General features: G+C 38.8%; 1 protein-coding gene across 3 annotated transcripts in view; it reads right to left on the bottom strand.

The window, feature by feature from the left end:
* PLPP4 (phospholipid phosphatase 4) overlaps window positions 1-18,917 on the bottom strand; it is a 107,788-nt gene that overhangs the window by 46,054 nt on the left and 42,817 nt on the right. For 2 of the 3 annotated variants that reach the window (XM_017508583.2, XM_037731375.1), the window contains 2 exons: window positions 17,482-17,545; window positions 15,343-15,467 (listed from right to left, as the gene is read on the bottom strand). In XM_017508583.2, the coding sequence (XP_017364072.1) occupies window positions 15,343-15,467; window positions 17,482-17,545 (189 nt within the window). The remainder of the gene's footprint in view (window positions 1-15,342; window positions 15,468-17,481; window positions 17,546-18,917) is intronic. The other variant, XM_037731374.1, reaches the window with a different exon arrangement.

Genomic DNA, 18,917 nt, shown 5'->3' with positions numbered 1-18,917 from the left:
ATGTTGTTACAAATAGTAGAATTTCGTTTTATTTTCTTTTTTTTTTTTTGAAGCTGAATATATTTAATTGTATGTCTGTATCTATCACATTTGTTTTTATTCATTCATCCATTGACAGGCTGTTTCCATATCTTGGCTATTGTGAATAATGCTGCAATGAATTTGGTGATACAGATATCTCTTTGACATACTGATTTCATTTCCTTTGGATATGGACTCAGAAGTGAGATTGCAGGATCACATGGTAGTTACATTTTTAATTTCTTTAGGAAGCTCTACACCATTTTCCATAAGGGCTATACCAATTTACATTCCCATCAACAGTATACAAGGGTTCCGTTTTCTCCACAACTTTGCCAACATTTATTATCTCTTGTCTATTTGATAATAGCCATCCTAACAGATATGCAATGATACCTTATTATAGTTCTAAATGGAATTTCCCTCATAATTAGTGCTGTTAGTGTATCTGTTGGAGATTCGTAGCTTTCTTTAGGATAATGTCTATTCAGGTCCTTTGCCCATTTTTTAATTAAGTTATTTGTCTTTAACCATTTAGTTGCATAAGTTCTTCATATATTTTGGATGTTAACCTCTTATTTGACATATAGTTTACAAATATTTTCTCCCATTTCAAGGTGTCTTTTTATTTTGTTTATTGTTTCCTTTGCTGTGCAAAAACATTAGTTTTTTTTTTTTTTTTTTTTTTTACTTGTTTCTTTTTTTTTATTTTTTTATTTATTTCCTGTGCTTTAGGCATCATCTACTAAAAAATCATTGCCAAGAAGACCAAAGTTGATGATCTTATTTCCCTATGTTTTCTTCTACATATTTGATGTTTTCAGGTTTTATGTTTAAATCCTTAATTCATTTTGAATTGACTTCTGTGTATGACATAAGGTAAGGGTTCAGTTTCACTTGTTTTTGCATGTTGATATCCAATTTTCCCAAAACCACTTACTGAACAGAATACCTTTTCCCTCTGGTATGTTGTTGGAGTCTTTGTCAAAAATTAGTCAACCCTATATGCATCAGTTTATTTCTGGGCTTCCTATTCTATTCCATTGGTCTGTTTTTATGCCAGTATTATACTGCTTTGATTATTACAGTTTTGTAATATAATTTGAAATTAGGAAGTGTAGTGCCTCTAGCTTTCTTCTCCTTGTTCAGGATTGATTTACCTATCTAGGGTCTTCTGTCTTTTCATGTAAAACTTATGATTGTTTTTCTATTTCTGTGAAAAATGCCACTGAAATTTTGATAGAGATTGCATTGAACCTTTACATTGCTTTGGGTTATACAAATATTTTGACAATATTGATTATTTGAATTCACAAGCATGCATGATTTTTCCATTGATTTGTGTCTTTAATTTCTGTCATCAATATTTTAAAGGTGTCCATTCCCAAAAGATGTCTGTTACAAAGGATACATGGTAATTTTGAATTTCTATTTTTGAAACATCTTGAACAATCTCTAAGCTGAAAGTTGGAAGACTATAATAAGCTAATAATTTGAATCAGTAATTTAAAAAATCACACAAAATAGTTGCTATCCAATCTCTTTATAATTTAAGTCCATTCCATCACCAAGAATTAAGAACGAGAACTCTGTTATTAAAAGGTTTCACCCTTGATGACTCCAGGGGCTTTGCAACCACATAAAGTCATATCATGAAAGAAGAATAGATAAAATAAAAAAGAGGACATTTAACATTGATAACAGGGTCAAAATATCAAGAAGCCATGATAATCATAAGAATGAATGTGCCTAGAAACAGAGCTCCAAAATATATGAAGCAAAACCTAGCAGAACTAAAAGGAGAAACAGACAAATCTACAATCATAGTTGAAGACTATCAAACTCTACTCTCAGTAACTGGTAGAATAAAACACACACACATAAAGCAAGGACCAAGACTCTCTGAAAAACACCAATTTAAGTAATTGACACATGGAATGCAACATCCAACAGATGCAGAATAAATTTTCAGATATGCATGGAACATCCACCAAGATAAACTATACACTGAGCAATAAAACAAATGTCAATAAATGTCTAGAGACTAAAATTTCATATATCATGTTTTCTATTCACAATAAAACTAAATTAAAAATGTATAGTGTTAAGATAAGTAGGGAAGCCTTAAATATTTGGAAAGTAAACAATCAATTCTTAAATAGCGCACAGATAAAGGAAATCACAAGGGAATGTGGAAAATACTTTGAAGATAATAATAATAACACTAGCAGAGGCCTCATATTGTGAGGAAAATCTACTTCCTTAAAATCGTCCAGACATTCACTAAAAAAATAAGCAAATGACAGTAATGACAATAATGAGCTTTAGAATGCAGGGTGACTAGTACTCAGAATTGCTCTATTACCTAAATTCATTGGCCTCCAACAACAAAAATCAGACATGCAAAGAAACAGGAAAGTCCGATCATACACCAGGAGAAAAAGGAGGCAATAGAAACTGCCTGTGAGGGCCACCAGATGTCAGATTTAACCAAAACTTCAAAGTAGCCATTATAATTCTATTCAGAGAACTAAAGAAAACCATACCTAAGGAAGGGATGGAAGGCATGATGACAATGTCTCATAAAATTAAGAATATCAATAAAGAAACAAGTTATAAAGTGAACTAAATAAAAATTCTGGAATTGAAAAGCACAATAACTGAAGGGAAAAATTTACTAGAGGGCTCAGCAGCAGATGATTTAACATAGATTTTGTAATCCAATAAAGGAAGGAAAAAAGAATGAAGAGAAATAATCTAACAGAAATATAGGAAACATTTAAACACATCCATGTACATGACATGGAAGTACCTGAAGAAGTGATACGACAGGAAGATGTGCAGAAAAAAAATGCAAAAAATAATGGTTGAAAACATTCTAAATGTGATGATAAACATTAATGTACACATCTAAGGAGCTCAATGAACTCCAAGTAGATAAACACAAAAAGATCCACATATAGATAAGTCATAATAAAATTGAGGTATGCCAAAGATAAGGAAAAGATATCTAAGGCAACAAGAGGAAAAATGACTTGTCACTTACAAGGGCACCCTAATAAGGTGAACAGCTCACTTCCCAACAGAAACAATTCCAGAAGAAAACAGAATAACACATTCAAAATGCTCAAAAAAAAAAAAAAAGTCAATCAAGACAAAATCATTGCTCAAATATGTAGGCAAAACAAAGATGTTCCCAGAGAAACAAAAACTAAAAGTTAGAGAATTCATTGCTGGCAGAACCATCTTACAAAAAAATACTAAAGGAAGTCTTTGGACCAAAACCAAGTGATCCCCGATAGTAATTTGAAATTGTACACAAAAAACAAAGAACACCAATAAAGTTAATTATGTAATTATAAAAGACTGTATAAATGTATCTTTCTTCTCCTTTCTTAACTGATTTAAAAAGCAGTAATAAAGAACCATACATACATAATTGCACTGTTGTTCCTACAACATATGGAAAGATCATATATTTGCTAATAGCAGCACAAAAGAAGTGGGTGGGAGGAAAGCCGGATTGGACTAAGTTACACCAGAGGGTAACTCGAATCCACAGGAACAAATGAAGAGAACATAATATGGTAAGATGGTAAATAAAACAAATTCTAGGAATACATATTTGCTCTCTTTTTTCTCTCAGCTTTTTTAAAAGATATAAAATTAGATTAATAACTGTAACAACAGATTATTGGATTTGTAATATATAAATATATAATAGGTACAGTAATAACAGAATGAAAATAGGGAGGAGGTAAGAGAGCTATATAGGAAAAATGTGACCTTGGGTTAGGAAATTGTTTCTTAGATGTTATGACAAAAGCACACATAACAAAGTGGAAAAACAGATAAATCTGACTACATCAAAATTTAAAGCTTTTTGCTGTGAACAATACTATCATGAGAGTAAAAATACAACCCACAGAATGGGAGAAGATATTTGCAAATCATATATTTGAGAATAGTCTTGTATCTACAATATATAAACCACACTTAAACTTCAATAATAGAAAGACAAGTAACCAGATTTAAAAATGGGTAAAGGATTTGCATAGAAAATTCTGCAGATAAGATATACAAATGGCCAATAAGCATATCAAAAGGTATTCAACCTCATTCGTCATTAGGGAAACATAAATCAAAATCATAATCAGATGCCATTTCACACCCATTAGCATGGCTATAATCAAAAAGATGGAATATAACAAATGGTTGCAAGGATGTGGAAATATTAGATGTCAGTCTATTGGTCAGAATGCAAAATGGGCAGCTGTAATGGAGCAGGTTGGCAGTTCCTCAGATTTAAACCCAGAGTTACCACATGTCCATCAATCCATTCTTAGTTAATATTACCTTCAATGGCAAAAACCACAATTACTTTTGTACCTACCTAATATGTACCCGAGAAAACATATATCCACACAAAAACTTGTATACTATTTTTACAGCAGCATTATTCATAACAGCCAAAACTGGAAACAATCCAAATATCCATCAAATGACTTAGATTCATGGATAAATAAAATGTGATCTATATTCACATAATAAAAGATTATTGAGCAATAAAAACTAAAGTACTAATACATGCTACAACATCAATGAATCTTGAAAACATAATGCCAAATGAAAGAAATCAGTCACAAAGGGTTATGTATTGTATTATTTCACTGATATGCAATGTCCAGAATAGGCAAATTATAGAGACAAAAAGTAAATTAATGGTTGCCTAGGTATGGGGAAAGAGAAGAGTGTGGAGAGGTGGAAGGAGAGAGCTAATGGATTTAGGTTTTATTTTATGATAGATAAAACATTATAAAATTAGATTGTGGTGATTGTGCAAATGCTGTGAATATACAATAAACAATAAACTAAAAATATACACCATAAACCATTTTAAATGGGTGAATTGAATCATATGTGAAATTCATTTAAAATGAGTTTATTTAAATAAAGATCTTGTCCGACATCAAGATCTACTATAATGCTATAATAATCAATATAGTATGGTTCCATATGTTTATTACAGCACTGTTCACAATAGCAAAGACTTGGAACCAACCCAAATGCCCATTAATGATAGGCTGAATAAAGAAAATTTGGCATATATATACCATGCAGCCATAAAATGGATGAATATTACACAGCCATAAAAAAGGATGAGTTCATGTCCTTTGCAAGGACATGGATGAAGCTGGAAACCATCATTCTCAGCAAACTAACCCAAGAACAGAAAACCAAACACCACATGTTCTCACTCATAAGTGGGAGCTGAACAATGAGAACACATGGACACAGGGAGGGAAACATCACACACTGGGGCCTGTCAGGGGGTGGGGGATTAGGGAGGGATAGCATTAGGAGAAACACCTCATGTAGATGATGGGTTGATGGGTGCAGCAAACCACCATGTCATATGAATATCTATTTAATAAATCTGCACGTTCTGTACATGTATCCTAGAACTTAAAATATATATAATATATATATAGAGAGAGAGAGAGAAAGAGAACTTAAAGTATATATGTATACTTTATACATATATACTTTATATATGGAGAGAGAGAGACAGAAAACTTAATATATATATGGGGGAGCAGGGGTTCTTGCACAAGGATAGGAACACAGATTAATGAACAGTTTGCCGGTGCAGAAATAGACTCAAACTTATAAAGTCTATTAATTTTTGCAAAGGCACCAAAGTAATTTGAAAGTGAAAGGAAAGTCATCCCAACAAATGGTGCTGAATACATGAATACTGATATGAAAAAAATATGAGCTTCAAATGCTACCTTATACTATAAACAAAAATTAGAGAAAAGCCTAAATAAAAAAGACAGGACCATAAAGTTTTAAAAGAAAATATAAACATAGTTGTAACTTGAGGGCAGGAAAAGGTTTCTCAGGATACAGAGTGTAATAACCATAAAAGAAAAAAGTAGTAAATTAGATTTAATCAAAATTAAAAGCCACTGCTAATCAAAAGACATCATTAAGAAAATGACAGGCAGGCTACTGATAGAAGAAAATAGGCATGAAAAATTATCTGACAGAGGCTTGCAAAAAGAATATGGAGAAACTCCACCAATTAATACAGTAAGATAAATGAACAGCCTATATGCAAATGACAAGGTACACAGCAGCATTAGTCATCAGGGAAATGCAAATTACAACAACAGAGATACCACTGTACATCCACAAAAATGACTAAAATTGAAAAGATCAACGACACCAAATGTTGGTGAAGATATGGAGTGCTGGAATTTTCATAGATTGCCCATGGGAATGCCAACTGACACAAGCATTTAGTAAAAAGGTTGGATGGCTTCTTCCAATGTTAAACATAGACCTAACTTTTAACCAAGCAATGCCACTCGTAGATACTTAGCCAAGATAAGTGACAACATCTGTCCACTAAAATAATGGCACACAAATGTTCAGAGCAGCTTGATGCATAACCGAACAAAGTAGAAAACCCCAAATGTTTAGCAAAGATAAGATGGATAAACAGTGTGTGTGATACTCATTATACTGAAATACTTTGCAACAATTAGAAAGAATACAGCACTCATACTAAACAACATGAATGGATTTCAAGACATACTGAGCCAAAGCTGTCAGACACAAAAGAGCACATACTATATGATTACATTTCTATGAAGTTCTAAAACAGGCAAAACTAATCTAAAGTTTAAAAAAAGAAAGAAAAACAAACCCTGAACAGTGGCTGCCTCGTGGGGATGAAGACTGACCGGAAATGGACAGAAGGGACATTTCCAGTGTTACGGAAATGTTCTGCATTGTGATAGGAATGTGGGTTACCCAGTGTGTCCATTTGTAAAAACTGAATGGTCATGATTTATGCATTTTGATGTCAATTTTACCTTAAAATGCTAAAAAAAGTTTAAGAATCACCATCATCGATGGTGGTGAGAAATGGGTACAGAATGCTTTACCCAAGGGGATGAGGATTCACTAGATATTGCTGTGTTTTATACATCTGAAGTGTTGTACAATAAAAAGTTGAAAGAAAGAGGCATTGGGTTTTTGTTTGTTTGAGGCATGTCTTGCTCTTGCCCAGGCTGGAGTGCAGAGGTGCAATCATAGCTCACTGCAGCCTCAAACTCATAGGTTCACGCGATCTTCCCACCTCCTAATAGCTAGGATTATAGGTGTGTGTCACAATGTCTGGCTTATTTTTAAAATATATTTTTTGGTTTCTTTTATTATTTTTTGTTTTTTACAGACCATTGTGTTGAGGGCTGACTTTCAACAAATCGCAGTGAAGGAGCTGCTCTGCTGTATACGAAAAATATTATCTAGAGACGCAGTCTCACTATGTTGTCAAGGCTGGTCTCGAACTCTTGACTAAAGTGATCCTCCTGCCTCAGCCTCCCAAAGCACTGAGATTGCAGAAATGAGCCACGATTTCTGGCTTTGCATTGGGTTTTAATTATAACCTTTAATTTGACTCTGATCTTTTTTTTCATAGAAATCAAACAGTGAGCTAATTCTTTGAGAAAGAATATTTTGAGTTAATTAAACAGTATCCATTTCTAAAAATATTCAGACCAGGAACTTGGAGAGTAGAGGCATTTAACACAGTGATCAATTTCTTTCATATATTTGCCTAATTACCCTAGAACAGGCTTCCTCAGCCTGGACACTATTCACATTTGGCATTGGATAATTCTTTGCCTCAGGGACTGTCCTGTGCCCTGCAAGATATTCAGCAGCATCCTTGACCTCTATGCTCGAGGTGTCAATAGCACCCCCCACCACACCTGCACGCGCACACACATGCATGCACACCTGCAACAATCAAAAATGTCTCCAGACATTGCTAAATGACCCCTGGGGGTGCAAAACTGCCTGGAAGCACTGCCCTAGAACATGCATTCTCATATGGTCCCTGAGGAGATGAAAATCGGTGCTTGGGGAGAACTTAAAATCTTAGATATTACAATTATTTAAGGAAAAAATCATTAGAAAAAAAAAAAAACATGAGGGGCTCTTGCCTAGTAGGCTAATGTCCCTTAACACAACTGTGAACCTAGATGCCTTTATTTTTAAGACATAAACAAATATACAATACATCTGTGGCATTAAAATTTTATGGTGTGAATTATTTTTTTTTTAATCTAAAAAGCCTCCATGGGAAGAAGGGAGTAATAGAAAATAAAACAGGTTGAGAAACATCACCCTCCAAAGAGGTCTGATTCAGCTTGAAACAACCATTCCCTCCAGGGATTTGGCATGCCCAAAGCAAGCCTCCCAGGATCTAGAGGAAGTCTACATTTATTTTGGCAAAACAACTGTCAGTTGCTTCCCAGAACCTCCTCAATTGTCTTGCAAGCTTGAGATGTAGGGTTATAAAAATTCAGGGAAAAAACCATGAGGGGCTCTTGCCAAGTTTGCTGATATCCCCCGACGTGACAGTGAACCTGGAAGCTTTCATTTGTAGGTTATAAGAGAAACCACACTAGTTGAGGTGACCTCAGACTCGTGGCCACCAATGTGTCCTGTTGGAACAAATGACCTAAGCAGCCTATGCCATTTTATACAATTCTTAAAAGAAAAGGGCATTTTTCAAATTTCCCATCTACCAGCAAAACCCCTCGATAGCAATTTCATTCTATTAAATTATGTGAAACAAATCTTGCAATTTCCTCTGCTCTCCTGTTTCTTCTTTCTTTGAGCAAAAGCCTGCCTAACCACTCTAAGAAGCAGCTGGTTTATAATATTGAATATTCACACTCGATAGCGTTGAACCTGGCATAGATGCTATCTTGTGATAATTCCTCAATTCATAGTTAAAACCTACTTACATTCCTTCAGCAAACGCAAACTCCCAAACACACAGCTGGTAAAAGTCCCTATAGTCTGTATGCTCCACCCTCAAGGACTCTGCTATCAATAGTAATGACACTGAGGCTAAGCAAGAACCCTCTAAAAAATGATTCCTCTACAACAAATGCATTAGAGCATCATGGTGGTATTTCTGATTTTAAAATGATGGGGGAAGAAAGGAAGAAAAGTGTGATCAGTAACTTTATGTGTCAACTTGTCTAGACTGTGGTGGCCAGTTGTTTAGTCAAACAAACACCAGCCTAGATGTTGCTGTAAAGGTATTTTTAGTAGCGATGAACATTTGCAATCAACTGACTTTAAGTAAGCAATTATGGAGGGTATTATTTATTACCCTTTATAATGTGAGGAGCCTCATCCAATCAGTTAAAGGCCTTAAGAGTAAAGATTGAGGTTTGCCAGATAAGAAGGAATTCCACCTCAAGACTGCAGCATAGAAATCCTGCCTGAGTTCCAGCCTGCTGGTGTGCACTGCATATTTAGGGGTCAACAATGTAACATCAATTCTTACCTGAATTTCCAGCCTCCCAGCCTGCCCTATAGATTTCAGATTTGCCAGCCACCACAATTTCATGAACCAATTCCCTAAAATAAATCAATTAACTGATAGATTGCTAAGATAGAGAGATACTGATGATTGATTGATAGACAAATAGATAAGCAGACAAGTAGACAGACAAACAGATAGGTAGACAGATAGACAGACAGACATCCTGCTGGTTCTGTTTCACCAGAGAGCCCTCACTAATACAAACAGGAACACATATTCCATCTGGGAGCACCTGAACGCCACACCAATCTAGGAAGATGGGAAGCAGGCAGCAGAGTAGATACTGACTTGCAGAGCCGAAGACAGATCAATCTACACACCTGCAGAGGGTGGTGCTGATGAGAAGCAGCCCATTCCCCAGGCAGGGCCGTGCAAAGCTTTGAAACTAGAGCCACCAAGTGCTGCAGAATGCAGGGGGGGCAATATGGGGCTAGAAACAGGCAAACAGGTGGAAAGTGCCAATAAAGAGAAGCTAAACTTTTCAGGTTTCCACCCCTTCTTCAAAGCCAGGAAACCATCCCCTTTCCAAATCCTGAGGAAGACAGAAGGTTTAACTATCTGAGACTCTAGTTTTGGAAAAAACACGAGGGCATGGCTGAACAACCAAATGGAAAATAGGGAGATTATGTGAAAGACTAAGAACTGACCTGTGGGCATCTATGCCCTTCCGCACAGCTTCCGGAGTGCCAGGTCCACATATACCAGGCAGGAGAATGAAGAGCCTCCTCTGGAGAATCAAGCAGCCTCGAAGTAAAGGCCAGACGCTAATACTGAAGGTCAACCAATGAAAACCCAGCTCACTCCAGTCGCCCTCAGTGAAGCCCAATTAACAAGCCCTGCCCAATTAGCTCTATGACTCAACCTTAAATAACAACATACAGCAAAGGTACCAGATATTTAAAGAAAGCTAGATACAAAAATGCACAAATAAAGGGAAGGCAGAGCACAGACAAAACCCACGGGCAAAGCAAGGTAAGAGATGCTGTATCCATGAAAACACAAAAACAGGATGTTAATGATTTTTCTAGTCGGAGTTCAAGAAAGAGCTCTTGGAAATTAAAAATATAAAAATCATAATAAAAATTCTGTAGATGCGTTAGTAGATAAAAATTTTAAAATCCTGACAGATGAACAAAAAAGACAAAGAGAAAGGAGGAAATCTAACAAAAAAAGACAAAGACAGAAACAAAATAAAAAATCAGTGCGGGAGAATCAACATCTGCCTAATACCATTCTAGAGAGAAGAAACAGGGAATAGGAAGGTGAGGTACATGAATTTCCAGATTAAAAAGACCTACAGAGTGAGTAGAATAATAAATACCAAAAACAAATCCCGGTAAGGTACATCATTGTGGACTTGAGATGGTGAGACACAGAGAAAGGACCCTAAGAGGTTCCAGAGAAAGAAAAAAACAAAGCAAAGGAAAGGAATGCAATCAGACTTCTCAAGCTCACTGTGCACTGGAATCCTGCATGGAAATGATTTTCCTCCTCAAATTCTACATGCAGCTAAATAATAGAGTTAAGATATTGTATAACTAAACATCTCAAAACATGTAACTTACATGTACTCATTTATGGGAAACTATAAGATAAAGGGCTTTTCCTCCCTGGAGGATTCCGCTGTCCCCTGATTAGAATTCTCAGCTCCTCAATCCCAGAGTGTGGTGTTAATCACTTAGTGCTTGCCTTCATCCTGGAGGAAAGCACGGGCCATGTCCGATCACCCTTGTGCTCTCCCCAAGGGCTCAGCCTGGTACATACCTAACAGAAAGAACTCAAGAAGCATCTGTTGAATCTTCATCAGCCAGGCATGCCTTTTAGACTTTCTCTGTCATTTAAAAAATATATCCCACAAGCAACAACTGCCCCTTTTTATACTGTAATGGAGTTTTAAAATGTTTAAAATTGAAACATCCATGTGCACAATTTAAGTGCACTGGTCTTGCTTTAGTAAAGCTTTTTAATACCATCTGTTTGGAGCATGGGCAACTGCAAGGTTAGTAAATTTTCTTTGTAAAGGGCCAAATAATAAATATTTTTGGTTTTGTGGGCCATGTTTCTCTTCTATAACTCCTCAACATGGCCATTGTAAAGTGAAAGTGGCCACAGACAATATAGAAATGAATAGGCATCTGTTTATTCCCACCATTTTCACAAGAAAGATGCTTCTTAATAGCTTGACTTCGCATTAATAATTTGTTTTTTCTATTTTTCTCTCTTAAATCTATTCTCTCTCTGGAAGTTGAATCAATACTCAATCAAAAATCGAGATTATGCTCTGAGAGACAAATTCTCTTTTCAGAATATCCCTGCTTTAAGCACTCTGGGAAGGTACACTGCCTTTCTTCACTTTAAAGCCTAAGCTTCTTTCAGGTTGCATGAAAATCACTTGCTCTTTGAAACTGTTGTCTCTGCTTTTCTAATCAAGGGGGACTTAGGCTGCCTTACAGAGCAAGCCCCATAAGAACGCTGCCATGGGGAACTGCTGTTTGCTGAGAGTTTGACACATGAGCCCTTCAGATAAGCAATGTTTGGCTGCTTATGGTAGATTAAGAACAAGATCCTTTGTTTCCAAAAGAAATCAATGTTTGTTCTTACGTTCAAAGAAAACCAATTGCTCTAAGGACGATATGAGGATGTGGACTCCATTCCAGCAGCCAATTATCTGCAAACATAGCAGAAGCAAAACCCACATCTATGTAGCATAGAGAATTAGTCTTGGGAGAGCCCACAGTCCAGAACTCCCCTGCCCAGTCACTCAAGTCCAGCCCATGAAATTGATGTTTTAAGGGAAATAAAAGTGTTTGTATCAGAATGGGAGTACACTTAGGTCACCCCCTCTGAGAAGCAGTCACATCAACTACTAGGCTTCCTATTAGCTACTAAGAAATCCAGAAAACAGCACTGGTGGTTTTTCTAAGTAGATATGGCATCGCCTTCAAGCCAATCACTAGCCTGTCATTTTAAAAAAGGAGAAATAAATGAAAATACCACCATCAAAGCCTAGAGGCTGGGTAGAATTCTGTGTCTGCCAAGTAGCAAAAATGTGTAACATTTTAAGTAGCATCTTAAGCAAAGGATATAATTGCCTCTGTCAAAAAGCTTGTGTAGCACAGATCAGATGTCAGCCACACATCTGACAAGGCAGCTGAGAGCCAGCCATGTCAGAAAATTATTCCTGGTGGTTGGAAGGGAGGATGTGCATCTAAAATCAACATTTTTTGAGATACCCAGCTTCTAATCTCTGAGGTCCAGCAGTCTGACAGCTTGAGGTATTTATTCACATGACAGCTATTTCATTCCCAGGTTCAAATGCAATAGTAGATAGTAAATTATGCTACAGTCCCCCACCAACCATTCCAAAAGCCAGCATTAAGGTTTTCCTTAGGAGTTTCACTTCTTAGGTGCTTTTAATTTCTGAAGCCCCTTAAGATTCAGCACCAAGTCTTCGGGAGGACAGAAAATGACAGGAGGGAGAAAGGAGGAATGCAGGATAGAAGGAAGAGAAGGAAAGGGGAAGAGAACAAAGAAGGAAAAAAACTAACACAACTCGAGTGACCCTACCAGGAGACAGATGGAGAGCAGATGGGAGGTGATCCCAGGTGAATACTATTCCAGGTACCTCTAAACAATGCCAGCATGGGACTCCCTGGAAACAAGGAGACAATAACTCAATACAGCAGGAATTCCTCCAGCTGGTATGTACAACTCCTCCAAAACAGGTGCTCACTTAATATGGGACTTCATATAGAAAAAAGCACATTTAGGGAGGAAGCAACTCCAAATGGGTGTTCTGCCTTAAGTCACAGGAATGGCTGGAGCCTACACAAACCCTGGGCCTTTCTTTTACAAGGACACTTGCCACTGGGCTTAGGACTCACCCTAAATCCAGGGTGATCTCATCTCAAGATCTGAACTTAATTGCATCTGCCAAGATCCTTTTTCTCTTCCTTTTTCTTTTTTGGCATGTAAAACAGTGTTCATTCTTTCAAATAAAAATATACATAGCGAAAGGATTACGACAGTCAAACAAGTTACCATATTCATCTATCTCATCACATGGTTACATTTTTATTTTTTGTGATTACAGCACTTAAAATCTACTCTCTTAGCCAATTTTCAGTATACATTTCATAACTAAACGTCTCAAAACATGTAACATTTCATAACTAAACATCTCAAAACATGTAACTTACATATACTCATTTATGGGAAACTATAAGATAAAGGGCTTTTCCTTTATCTTATATCAACCAAGACCCCTTTTCCAAATAAGGTCACATTCACATGTTCCAGGGGCTAGAACTTAAATATATCTTCTTGGAGGCAACTACTCAACCCACCAGTTTCCAAACAACTAGAGAAGAAAATTAGTTATTTACTTAAATAAACATGGACTATAAATGCTTTGCTGTATTTGATCATTGAAAGTCCCAAGGCAGCAGGAATTCCTCCGGCTGGTACTCACAGCTATTCCTGTCAGAGCTGGTGTCCTCAGACAAGTTACTAAGCCTGCCTGATCCTCAGTGCCCTTATGTGCAAAACTGGGACGAGCCCCCACCTGGTGGGCTGTTGTGCAAGGTGACTCATTTGCACAACATTTAGAGTCATTTAGAGTGTCTGCCCCCAGCTAATGTCTTGTTGACAGGCCCTAGTCTTTAACGGCCCCGAGCAACGTGTCCAACAACCACTCCCAGGAAAGAGCGTTCAGTTTTTTCTTGATTCAGCCATTGTTAGGATGTGTCTCAGGTAGTTAGGGGAAAAAAAAGAAAGAAAAAAAAAAGACTAAAATAGCAGCTTGCCAAAGTTAAATACTAATCAGACTTGCAGGAGAATTAAGGACTTGGCATCATGAGAAGAGCCTGTCCTATTCAAGATGGTCACCTGTGACCATAGTTCTCCAACTATCCCAAGAATCATCAACCTAAATACATCGTCTGTCACTACCTGGGCACTCCCCAGGATACGAGCTGCATCTTATTTATCTTTGTATCCCCAGTGCCTGGCACAGCACCTGGCACCTAAGTCATACAGTGTGAACTGATGGGATGAATGATGACACAGCCAGCATGCTCAGGAAACCTCAGCTCTGATAATAAGAATGTCTTCTGCTTTATTGAAAGTCACAATACTAAGGGCTTTACATATACTGAATGGATTAAATAAGATAATTTCTGTAATCATTTTGGCATAGCTGCTGCTCCAGAAATGTGAGTGATCATCACCACTTATTGTAATCCTCATTCTGACCCATAATGGAGACATTCTTACTCCCATGTTACACAGCAGGAACTGAGGCACAGGGAGGTGAAGTCTCAGAGCGAATACCTGGCAGAGCCAGGATTTGTTAGACTTCAAGGACCTGTGTCCTTTTCCACTACATTGCACTGCTCCCAATTCACAGTATTCAGTCTTTGTTTTAAGGAGCTCACACGTCTATAGTCAGACTAGATACTGCGGGTATGGAGGGATGCATATGTATATTTATATGTATGTATATATGTATACATATGTGCTATATATTTATGTACACACACATGCAACACCTCAATTGAAGAAATAAATGAGAGAGAACAATGAATGGAACAATGGAGGGTCCCAGGGAGCATGGAGGGTTCCCTTGTCCTGAATCGTACTGTCAAGGGGTAAAGCATCACATGTTACATTCTCCCAAGCTCATGAAAGCAACACATACAATGTTTTATAAACTCCAGATCCTCATCCCAGGCCTATTACTTCCTGTTAAATAATCTTGTTTCTAAGCTAAATGCCGTAAAGTGAAGAAAAATGAACTGTGCTTAACATTCACATACCAGTGCTTTTCTCTTCACCTAAATTCCCAAAGAAAGTGACCAGGAAACATGACTGGGGCATTAAGAGCATTCCAGCCATGAACTTACAGGAGGAATGGATGCTGGGGAAGCTTTTGCGGCCCTCGGACACCAGATCGGGGTCACCTGTGCAGTGCATTTCTGAGTTCATCACTCCATCTGGAAAGCAGCGGTAAAAGAAATCGGGGCGAGGTCTACAAAAGACACCATGGACATTTTCAATATAAAATGCTGCCATCACACATGACCCCAAGCTGACCCCCCCCCCAACTCCCCACTGCCCCCAGCTCCTTCCTCAGCCACCTTGGCCATCAACACTGGAGCTTTCCACGGAACACTCTAGACACAGCCGTTGGGGGAAAAGCTCAGGCTTTGGTGTCAGAAAAATCTGAGTTGGCACTCACGCTTACCACTTACTCACTTTATGACCTTGGGAAGGCCACTTGGTCTCCCCCAGCTTCAGTTTCCACATCTGTAGAAGGGGAAATCAATACCAACCCAAAGGTGAAGTCCTGAGGATAAAGTGGCATGACTTACAGGAGGCACCTCAGCAGGGTCCTCTGGCCCAGGTTCCTTGTTTGACAAGTGTGAAAGGGAAGGCTTTGTGCAACCCATGGACTAAAGGTTACTAAAAGTTACTTCCTGTCTTGATCTACCACGCCACTATTTCGGAGGCTGCCTCTGGGATCCAAGGCTCCAGGCTCCTCGTGTCCCTGTGTCCTGAATGTGGGCGGCCACTTGCCTTTCCTGGAACAGTAGGCCTCACCTCACCTCACTGAGTGACCTTGAAAGCTCAGTTCCATGATGCAGAGGACACAGTGCCCCAGGTTGGCCTCTCTGGTCGAGAGCATGGGAAAGAGACCCCCAGAGGGACATCGAGGTGGCCCTGAGACTGAAGTCGAGCCTCCTGTAGCAATCACAGCTGCAGTAAGTTCTGAATACTTACTGGGCTTCTGACACAGTGCTAAGCTCCACACACCCGTTGTGCCATATAATCCTCAGGAGAACCCTGAGGCAGAGCCTGGGGCTGTCTGTATTTTACAGGTGCAAAAAATGAAGGCTCTTCATTGCTCAAGGTCACACACAACCAGTAAGGGGCAAAAACGAGCTCTGAACACCAGAGAATGGAAATTTGTGTCAACACGCTTCACCTCACGCTTTCTGCCTCGCTTGGCTGAGGATCCTCACACAGGTGGGTGATGGCCTATCACCTCACATTCATACTCAACTAATATTCACCAAGCAACTACCATGGGTGAAGCTTTGCTAATGCTGGAAACACAGCGCCTGCTTTCTGGGCACTCCAGGTCACGGTTCACATACACTGATCACTGGTCCTTCAACTCTGTGGCTCAAGGAGGGCCTATGCAATCTACCACAACAGCTGGGGTACTATCTCTCTGGAACTCAGCCAGTGTTTCTCCAAGTATGGATGTCCACTTAATGCACCAGAACCTCAGAGGGGCGAGGCCTGACAGTGAGCACTGGTCAGGGCACTGCGGTAGCTCCAAGCACACCAAGTTAAGGGAGCACAGCAGAAACAGGCCATGCACTGCCTGATCTTTATCTATCTCCTGCCCCTTCAATGCCTGGCCTACACTCAGCAGATAAAATAAATACTAAGGTTCTGAGAGGGCATCTAATGTGTCCCAGGCCAGCAGACAGTGAGAGTCAGTTAGGTCTTGAATTTAGATGTTTTGACTGCTAATGTTTGCAGATACCAGCTCTTCCCCACAGCCGTCAGAGGGGAAGGAAAGATAAATACAAAACAGAAATCATTTTGCAGGGGCAGTAAGAGAAATGTGCTGTAAGCCAAGGCTGAAATGCCAATCCATATGTTTCATCCTGAAGAGAATGATAAATAAGTAATTATTTATTTATTAGAGGCCAAAACTGACAAGTTTGTGTGTGTCCGAGTGAGGCCCTGGGATGGCAGTGGAAGGAGCTGAAAACACCAGCAGTGAGCTTTGTCCCACAAGAAAGTATGGTCAGTGGATACTTCCTTGGAATTGATCTCCTGCTTTCTAAAACAGTGGGTTTGTAATTCAAAGGGAAAGATCTGTGCTAAGGATGGAAAGCTAAGAAGGACAATGATTTAAGGGAGAAATAGACAAGCTCAAATCTGTCCCATCAGTGTCCTCTGGCCCAGCTTCCTGTATAGATGACCTTGATAGTCTAAGTCATCATTTCATTATTCTTGGAACTTACCTTCCCACTATTAATTTAATAGTGTTTGTGCAGACTCCATTCAAAGCAAGAGCCAAGGACACCGCTACAAAACAAAACCAACAGACAGAAAAGTAACAAGCTGGCTCTTAGATCAAAATCATCATTATCATTATCATCATCATCATTGTTACATTATAATACTATTCAGCAACCATAGAAATATGAACGAATACTTTGAAAACAGATACGTAGGGGTTGCTAGGGGAATTTAGAGAGTGGCTCATAAAATTCCAAGCCCCATGACATGAAATGTGTCTCTCCTCCTTGACTGAAATTTTCACCATCACAGAGGAGCTCATCTATCATTTCTGGCCTAATATGAACAGATTTAATACCACAGTATGTAGAATTTCTTTTACTGGTAGCAAGAAACATACGTTTCTTATTTCCTCTTGGCAATCTTCTCAGACATAATTCTAATCAGAGCAGCTGCTGGAATCCTACAGCAGAAAAGGACGTTCCCATTTGGCAATTATCTCATTATTGACCCATCACCGGCTGACAGCTGTCCATTTGTTATCAAACAAATCACTGTTCCTGCAAAGGTGCAGAGTCCAAAGACCTCACTGGGTTTGGAGAAGGTCTGCCCAGGCAGCGCTTTTTGCCGTCTAAAAGAGGAAGAACTTCCGGAATACATTATTTGACCATACAGAGCACAGGGACTTTCTCCAAGCTGTTTGGGAAGACTTTGCTAGATGCAGCACAGATTGTCCCGAAGGGTGCAGGCAACATGAGTCACAGAGCTTTCCCTGCAAAGATCTTGCACCTCTCTTCTGTGGTTTATCGAGAGTGCACAAAAGGCAGAGTCATCACCATCAATGTGATAGAAGGTCAAACGCCTCGCAGAAGGAATAAAAACCTATTGATGCCCCATTCCACTGCTTTGTTGAATAATAAAGCATGTGCACTACGGTTTCCCTTTGGTAAATATTAACTGTTCAATACTAGCTGAGATTTATATAAGAATATAGCAATGAATGGGGGCATTTTCGGGAAGGAGCTGTCTAGAGCAATTCACAGCCCATTGAGAGAGACAAATGTATTGTTCTACAACCAGAAAGTACTGTGGAATGGCCAACATGGTCACTAAGAGCATGAGCCACAGAGATGGGAACATAACCAACCTGCTTTTAACAAGCCATCTGAAGCAGAGAGGATGGAAGGGACACATTTAAATCAACATATTTGTCAAAGGGAAACAAATCACCTAAGTGTGAGATGGGGGCAAATGGCCATATCTGAGTGTGGCAGAAAGGAGGGACAGGCCACAGATTTGGAGGGCAGAGCATAAATCAGCAGCACCGTACTGCCATTAAAACACTGAGTATGCGGCCGGGCGCGGTGGCTCAAGCCTGTAATCCCAGCACTTTGGGAGGCCGAGGCGGGTGGATCACGAGGTCAAGAGATCGAGACCA

Source organism: Cebus imitator, unplaced genomic scaffold (genome assembly GCF_001604975.1).
Source record: "Cebus imitator isolate Cc_AM_T3 unplaced genomic scaffold, Cebus_imitator-1.0 Scaffold396, whole genome shotgun sequence".
NCBI classification, from domain to species: Eukaryota; Metazoa; Chordata; class Mammalia; order Primates; family Cebidae; genus Cebus; species Cebus imitator.
The sequence above is the reverse complement of the archived record's forward strand: the minus strand, read 5'-3'. Positions and strand labels throughout refer to the sequence as shown.